Genomic DNA, 8402 nt, shown 5'->3' on the forward strand with positions numbered 1-8402 from the left:
ATAAGCCGCCTTCAAACATTTATATGTATCTTTGTGTATTTTTCGGGCGTCATTAATGTGCTATAAATCAATGGATCACATGAAGACGCAAGAAAAACGTCTCTAAGCTTCTCAGGAAACCGCGGGCGCGTGGGTGGGAAGAGGTGGGCTTTAGAAAGCGCGCTGGGCGATCCATCCATGAGGTGTCTACTCCTATTGGTCAAACAAAAGAGCCCAATCTTATGACAGTGGGTGACACGACATAGGCAGCAGAAATAAAAAGATTAAAGAGCCTTGAAAGTCAAAACAAGCTCGAAGAGTTGATGGCTTCAGAGGATTTGACGATTCGCTGAAGAATTTGCAAGCTTCTTTCTACTCAGGTAACTGCCTTAAATATTTGGAGTAGCCTACCGTAAGGTACAACTCTTTGATCTTATTTATTTATTTATTTATTTATTTGTATATTTGTTTGTTTATTTATTTATTGAGGAACTTGAAAACTAAATCAGCAACCTCATCTAATCAACTGAGCCAAAGACCAATAGAGGTAGATTCTTAGGATAGAAATGTATAACTAAAATCTTTGCTTCTTGTGTCTCTCCTGTATAGAATTCCCAGAAGAGAATGGAGTGGTATGTTTTGGTGTTAATGTTGATCTTGCCGTCTCTGTCTCGGGCAGATTGCTCTGCGCAGTGTCTGAAATGTGCGGAGCAGACCTCAGATTTAAACTCTCCAGTGAATCGTTTGGTAAGACTTTCTTAGTGTTTATACCCACTTGTATTTATATCAAGCAGTGGAGCTTTTAATCTCATCTTTCTTTTTTCGGGGGTGCAGAGGTAATGGATGTCAAATATGAGAAGTACCTACCAAATATGAGAAGTACCTACCAAATGTTTCCCGCAGAAACAACGAACCCGTTATCTAGCGAGATCGATTTTCTGTCTCCCAATTAACTGCAATGTAACAGTTCGCTTCGACTTTGAAGCTTTGCAGCAGTTCCGTTGGTTCAGCACCACGGACAGAGCGTGCCTCAAGCCGTCGTAACTGGGGAAAATACAACTGCTAAAATTGAACTTTAAAGACTATTCATGTCACTTTAATCCTTGCAAAATGTCAGCCTCATACGTTAAAATAGCCCAATTGTAAAAGAAGGGTAACAAATTGAATATCACTTTTAAGGTTAAAGTTCTTTCTGTGTTCCCCCGTTTCCAGACTTGCACTTTAGAATGTGAAGGAACTCTTACATCCACCATCGAACTAGACCGGTGTGAAAAGGCTTTACAGGCGCTCTTAGATGACTTAAAAGGTCTCAGCGAAGATTTTTTATCTGAGGAGGACCTGCAAGAGCCCGCATCCAACCTGGTGAAACGGTACGGAGGATTCATAAAAAGGATCGACAGAAATAAAAACAAAATATTAATTTCTCCGTGGAAAGAGAACGCTATACAAAAGGGATTGTTCGCAAAGAATTACGGCGACGCACTCCTGAAACTGGTGGAGAGAAACGTCCCGGAGCTCTCAGAGGACGAAGACGAAGGAGAAGACGTTACCTCCGAAAATGAAATGGGAGTTTATGACAACGACCTCCCTTTAAATGAGTTCAAACGCTATGGAGGATTTCTTCGGAAATTCGGGCCAAAGAGAAGTGACTCAATGGATGAAAGCAATCAACAGGAGTTGCAGAAAAGATACGGAGGTTTTATGAGAAGAATTCGCCCCAAGTTAAAGTGGGACAACCAAAAGAGATACGGCGGCTTTTTACGTCGCCATTTCAAAATTTCAGTGCGTTCTGACGAAGAACCTTCATTACTACATGATTAATTTGGTCTCTAAGTTACTGCGCAAAAGACAGTAGAACTCAAACAGCAAATGCATCTCAGTTGCCTCACGACTTTCTAGAACTCCTATGTGTGTAGGGTACTTTCTGTCCAAAATCTGCTAACTTTCGGACTCCATAACACTGTACTATCTAATCTTGCAGAAATCATGTATTAATGCGTTAGAGCAAATGACTCTAAGGTGACCAACCATTTTATTGTTATCAGTTCATGTCTCAGATGTAAGCAATCAATATATGCTGCAGTCACTGCTTGTTGAAATTTACAATAAAGGGCAAGTCCTTTATTTGCCAAACTTGCAAAGAAACATGTTTTGTGTGATTTAAGTTTACAAGATTACTCCCCCCCCCCCAAAAAAAAGGTTTAACGAGTACAATTAAAACCCTGAAACAGGTGCATTGGTCATTTGCTAAGTTTGGCTCCATATTACAAAAAGGTACTAAAGCCCAGAAAAACTTAGTTGTATTAGCTGTATTTAGTTGTATTAGCAGTTATCACTTTACAAAGTATTTTCATATTATGACTGACCTTTTTTACATTTTATTGATCATGTGAATATAGAATTTATAGAATTATAACATATGTTAAACTCTCTGGGTTTATTGATCTGTGATATCTATTTTTTGTGAGTCCCATCAGTTTCTGAAAACTCAGTGTTGAATTTGACCTTTACCAACAGGATGTAAAATACATATCTGTAACCAGACACTGATATACATTGTGATTTTTGCTCTGAAATGTAGTCTATTTTCTCCATCAGAGCTAAAACAGCATTGTTTGTGCGCGTTAACCTGTCAGAGTAGCCTGTCTTTATACACATTTAAAGACAACATTTTGCTACTGACGTACCCGTGTAGCTGAGAAGATCCTAAGTGAGAGCAGGGTTCTGGAGCATCCACAGAATTCCTGCTCCCAGTGCTCTTCAGGGAGACAAAGATGTGTTGAACGACAGTGACCAATGTATATGACTCCACAATAATACATAAAGAAGTAATGAAATATACTCCTTAAAAGGACATCAAAGAGCACCAGCTCTACATCTCTTGCTCCCTCTCTCTCTCTCTCTCTCTCTCTCACACACACACACACACACACACACACACACACACACACACACACACACACACACAAAGCATCAGTTCTTTTATTCCCACATCTACAGTACACATGACTGCAGTACGTTTTGAAAGTAAGCAGGGCTGTTTGGGGAACAGCCCATGAGCGTGCCACTGTGTAATACAACCACATCGGTGCTGGAAAAACTGCAGTATAAAGCAGGTTCCTAACACATTCCTACACATGTGCCATTAGCACAGTGGTATGTAAAATATACTCATCCTATTGGGTCAGAGTTAATGTGTGTAAGTGAGTAGGTCTAGAGACATGTGACAGAAGCACCAAGCACCAGATGGTCAGCCATGTCAGTCTTCCTCTTGTTGTGGCATAAGAGCCGCCTTTCATTTTCTCTAAGAGTCTTGCAGCAGCTTTGAATTGGGGTCCATCATTCTCTAAACATCACTATACAATCAGATTAATGTAGATTCTGGAGCTGTAGAGTGTAGTCTGGGAGGATACTTAACATTTCTCCAACCACTGCACGATCAAGCATCCCTGACTTCTTGTTTTCAGAAAAAAAAGACATTTAAAGGAAGTCTCATTACATTTCCATAATATTAATTAAAATTCATCACATTTTCATTAGCACAGATGTTCTTGATTGTTGGGAACAAAATTAGTACTGAACAATTACCAGACAAAGAATGAAATGTAATACTGCCAAAACTCAAAACAAATTTTGATCTGTTGACTTCAGTACTCATGAGGGGGGAAAAAAGTCATAATACTGAAAACCAGACAGAAGTATCCTTAAAAAGTCTATAAAAGTGCACTTTTTTTAAAGTCACATGCTTAATTATTCAATAGATGAGTGCTTCAAAGAGTTGTAAGTTCTAACATTAACATATTATACTACTTAAAAGCCTGAGCCGAAAATGAAAATGGCTTGGGTAGGGGGAACACCAAGACCTTAATTCATTAGGTCATCACAATGAATGCAGTTTAATTACAACTAGAATTAAAAAACAGGAAGATACAAATAAACAACCAAAAGTATATAGGAGTATAAACAATGAGCATGAGGGGTACACAAAATAATTTTACTTTATATCACTATTAATATGCCTACATATTGTACCGCACCAGTGTGACTAAGCAAATGTGTGCAAATTCAGAAAATGTACATTAACTTTTTACAGCTTACAAGCAAACTGTACAACCCTTCTATAAAACCCTTCTTCTGCATAATAAATTATAACATTTCAGGCCTATTACCACACATTACCTCTCCAAAGTCCCTGTCAACACTGCATATGGACATTGTTTAGGAATGCCCATTACTTCCATCTACCTGAAAAAGGACGAATCTTTAGAGCTAGAGTGAAGTCTAGTGACCATTCTAGTGGGGAGAGCTTTTTACTTACTGGCAGAAACATACCTGCTGATATGTAGAGACACTCTACATAATCAACAGCCCAGGAAAGAGCTGCTGTTTTTAACTGTGTATTGATTGGTTGTGTGTATTTCTGTGCTTGACCATCATTTTGTAGGCACTGATAAAGACTAAATAGTTTAAGAAATTCTGTGTTCTTTTTTATAGTTGTATCCCTTACTCCTCTGATATAACTACTTTTCTGCATCTGCATCAAAACATATGCAAGGTCATTTCCTGCTGACGCCTAAAAGAAGAGTTTCACCTCTATAATTTCACTTTATATGAAGATTCTAATGCAATATGAGCAGGAAGAGAGCGATTAGAGGTGGGGGACATTAGGCAAGAGGTGACTCTGGCCAACAGCAAGCCCTGAGCAAGCCCTGTGCAAACTGAAGCACAGCCACACCTGAGTACAGCATGTCTTTGTCTCTTCTACAAGCACCTTTATCAGAGGAATATTATTCAAACATTTTTTCTCTCTCAGTAACACAAAATATACAAGGCACAACTTTTATGTTTATCAACAAGTATCTACACAACACAATGAACAGAGCAAGATCAGTTTTCGAAGTTTCCAATGCTGTTGAAAACAGTATGAGGCAATCGTGAAGCAACATTTAAGAAAAACGGCAAAAAATAACAAAAAACAGCATTTCAGAAGTAATTACGGCCTGACTAGGACGATTCTGGAAGTTTGGGAGGAAGTGAAGCACAGGAACGACCAAAACATTAAAGTCTAGGCAGGTCTCCTAATTATTAAAGAATAGTTTTATCTGGGTCAAGGCTTCCCAACACGAAATGTACAATTTTACCTTTGGCTCACCTCCCCTAAATAAATTGCCCACATGAAGTGTCATGTCACACATAAAAAAAACAAACAAACATACATTTTGGACAACTGTTTGTGAAACTTGGCCGTGGCTGGAATTTGCTCCTCCAGTTCTCATCAGCTTTTACTGCTTGTCTTTGGTCTGCTGCTCAAGGTTGCCCTCTGTTGTCTCTTCTGCCTGAGCTACTGTTGCATCTATCGCAGCCGTATTCACTGGCACAGCTACTACCGTGCTGACCCCTGCTGGAGCAGCTAGGCTTTGCAGGGTGGCACCAGTCCCCAGGGTGGGCAGGGTGACTAGCTGAAAGGGGCTAACCACTTTCACAATGGCAGGTGCTCCTGCCCCCTCCTGCAGTGTGGCTGAACTCAGAACAGTGAGGCTGGGTGAGTCGGCCTGCAGCTCCCCACCTGCTGGCGATGTCAGGACCGTGTAGCCTCCAAAGAGAGGCGCCTGAGTGGGAGCAGGTGCTGCCACGGCCGACAGTATTTTGTCCAATGGGAAACCTGCAAGCTGAGTAACGGGCAGGGCGAACTGGGTGGGCTGAGCAGGTGGAGCCATAATGGAGGCGGGGCCAGAAGCAGTGCGGGAAAGGCGGGGCCGTTTGGTGGTAGGAGGCGCGCCTGCAGGGGCCAGCGTCATGAGAACATTGTTAAGATGCTGGGATTTGCTCTTGAGTTCCTTCGCTCGTTTGCGATGCTCATCGCACTGTTGCTCCAGAGCTTAAGAGCCCACAAAACACAAACACACACACACACAAATTTATTATTATTATTATTACTACAACATTGTCAAAGCCAGCCTAGGATAAAGCTGTTACTTGAAAAAAAAAAATAGACTCAGGGTCACCACCAGACCAAGACACCAAAAACTGCAGGTTGTCCTCTACATAATTACATGATCAACCAAAGTCTTAGCAAATATAATATTCATATCATACAGTACTCACCCACTAAGCTTCTAGTATACTGTTCTCTGCAACGATCCATTTCACTCTTGTGGCTGGCCAGCACTTTCTTAACCAGGTCCAACATCCCAAAGTTCTGCACAATATTGTTGAGCAGTGCTGCATCTATGAAGGGCAGAGAACATGGATCACAAGTGGTGTTAAAAACAACAAACATGTCAACAGCTGCCCCATTCATGCATTTGCTGAATTAACATGTTTACATGCTGCAGTTAAACGCAACATACTTACAATCATAACAGCCCATGTTACTTTTCACTACCTTTCTTTATTAGCAAATGATATTTAAAAGATTTATTTGCAGCAGATATAGAGACAGATAGATATGGAGAAAGTGATATACAGAGACAGAGAAAGACAGACAGGAAAAAACAAAACAAAAACCTTATTTATTCCTGAGGGGAAATTTGGGAAATCTGACCTACGACCTGTAGCGGTGGTTCCTGTATACGTTCCTGCAGTCCTCCAAGAATTTCCTCAATCTCTCTCTGAAGATCCTCCATGATGTGATCCAGCAGCCCCGCATCCTTCAGTCCTCTCCAAAACGTCATGGTGTCCTCTGAGACCAACAATATACGTTCAACCGAAACTTCCTAACAATGCCTTCACCAAGATGCCAAAAATCTGTACTTTCTAAACATCTTCCAGACAGACACAGTTAGAGTTACTGTATCTTTTGTTCCCATCAGAAATTATCAGTGTAAAGTGATTGCTTCTCAAATCTGAAAATATGCATGCATATTAGGTTATATATGTATTTAACACCCACCTCCTATAGCTGTGACCCACTCTGTACTGTCGTCACATGTTTCTGTGGAGAAAGTCACTGGAGATCCATTCACTGGATGGTAAACATATGTGACAATATTTATATGACAGTGTTGATGGTCACAGTACTATGTGATTGTGATTAAAATAAATCAGGCCATTATGAACGTCTCAGATTATCACAATATTTGTAGATTTTATTTCAAACACTGCTATAGTGTACACAAGAGACAGGGAACTGAATGATTACCTGTCTCCTGTTGACCACGTAAACAAAAGCACAAGTCACATTTGTAAGAAGTCCCAAAGGAAGCAGCAAGTTCTGCGCAGTAACTTCATGGCAAGTTAGGTGCACTCAGATGTAGTGCCACGTTACCATCAGTGGAAGATGGCGTTACTGGTGCGATCTCGGTGGCCTGCTGACTGCTGCTGAGAGAAGCCCGCGTCCCTACCAGGTCGATCTTGGTGCTGCGGCATGTGTTAGAACACACCTTGGCATGCTGGTAGAAGTCAAGGTCTCCAGAGTCCATGATCTTCCTAGGGATCCCACCAAGGATGGAGAGAGTTAAAGGCTGCATCAGGTAAGACAAGCAGCTTTTTAATTATCTAAAGATCCAAAGTAGACAATGAAAAAATATTCTGGAAAAAGCTGCTGGATATGAGCGTGAGTGCCTGGAATTTATTGTCAAAGAATCTGTGAATTAAAGAGACCATACTGATAGAACAAGAAATGTACTAACAAAGAGTAGAAAGGTACACCACCACCAAAAAAGGCTAACAATAGCTTAAAGCATCTCCTGACTTCCCTTGATATGTGTTTCCATACAAAGAATGTCCACATCAAACACACTACAGGATTAAATGAAACCATCTTCTGAAATGGGAGTCACACACCTTAACATTGTTCCATTGAGACGAATGGCTCTCTTCCAGTCTTTAAGAGTGGATTTTCCAGCTAGGTAGACAAACTCTTTGGGACTAATCAGATGATCCTTGAACTGTAACACAAAGCATCAGCACTGATAAAACCTCATCTTGCTTATCCCCTGCCTAACATAAAACAGCAATTTCAAATTTCAATCTCAGAATCCATCACCAGTAAAAATAACTGTAATATGTGGCCAGAGCAACTGCTCACCACTTTGCTCAACAGTGCCCAAAAACAGCTTGTTTTTGGCTGACAGATGATCTCAGACCATAGAATAACATGTGTGTCACTTCTAAGTTTTAGCACATAAATCACACAAGAGATCAATCAAGTATCTTCCCTGGGAAGGGTTTTAGTCCGAGAACATGTATTTAATGGCAAGTTAGGCCAACAGACAGATGTCCTACTGCCATACTGAAAATCCCATCCCTTTAATTCAGATTGGTATTTCTAGCAGAACAAATATTTGTTGGAATCTGGAATTTGTGGAACTTGTAAGCACAACATATAACAATAAGAAAGTAGTGATGAAAGCACAGCAACACACTCTGCATTGGCACAAGGGTATTGTGCCATTTTTGTTTTAATTATTCAGTCTCCACCA

At 40.5% G+C, this 8402-nt stretch overlaps 2 protein-coding genes across 2 annotated transcripts in view; one reads left to right on the forward strand and one right to left on the reverse strand.

Moving 5' to 3' along the window:
- The first annotated feature begins 279 nt into the window (after positions 1-279).
- pdyn (prodynorphin) lies at positions 280-2124 on the forward strand. Its single transcript, XM_027018090.2, has 3 exons — positions 280-359; positions 589-726; positions 1192-2124. Exons 2-3 carry the CDS (start codon positions 604-606, stop codon positions 1798-1800), a joined length of 732 nt encoding a protein of 243 aa, XP_026873891.2. The 5' UTR covers positions 280-359; positions 589-603; the 3' UTR covers positions 1801-2124.
- Positions 2125-3856: 1732 nt separating this feature from the next.
- The window catches only part of gmeb2 (glucocorticoid modulatory element binding protein 2), a 6857-nt gene continuing 2311 nt past the window's right edge, over positions 3857-8402 (reverse strand). Inside the window, exons 5-10 of the mRNA XM_027018102.2 lie at positions 7765-7868; positions 7247-7407; positions 6872-6943; positions 6524-6661; positions 6085-6207; positions 3857-5857 (exon numbers count right to left, since the gene is read on the reverse strand). Coding sequence (XP_026873903.2) covers positions 5262-5857; positions 6085-6207; positions 6524-6661; positions 6872-6943; positions 7247-7407; positions 7765-7868 — 1194 coding nt within the window. The 3' untranslated portion in view covers positions 3857-5261. The remainder of the gene's footprint in view (positions 5858-6084; positions 6208-6523; positions 6662-6871; positions 6944-7246; positions 7408-7764; positions 7869-8402) is intronic.

Source organism: Electrophorus electricus, chromosome 22 (genome assembly GCF_013358815.1).
Source record: "Electrophorus electricus isolate fEleEle1 chromosome 22, fEleEle1.pri, whole genome shotgun sequence".
Lineage (NCBI taxonomy): Eukaryota > Metazoa > Chordata > Actinopteri > Gymnotiformes > Gymnotidae > Electrophorus > Electrophorus electricus.

Coding starts and splice junctions, on each gene's coding strand:
- pdyn (XM_027018090.2), top strand. CDS start 604: ATGGAGTGGTATGTTTTGGTGTTAATGTTGATCTTGCCGTCTCTGTCT. Junction 727..1,191: donor ACTCTCCAGTGAATCGTTTG/GTAAGACTTTCT, acceptor CCCCGTTTCCAG/ACTTGCACTTTAGAATGTGA.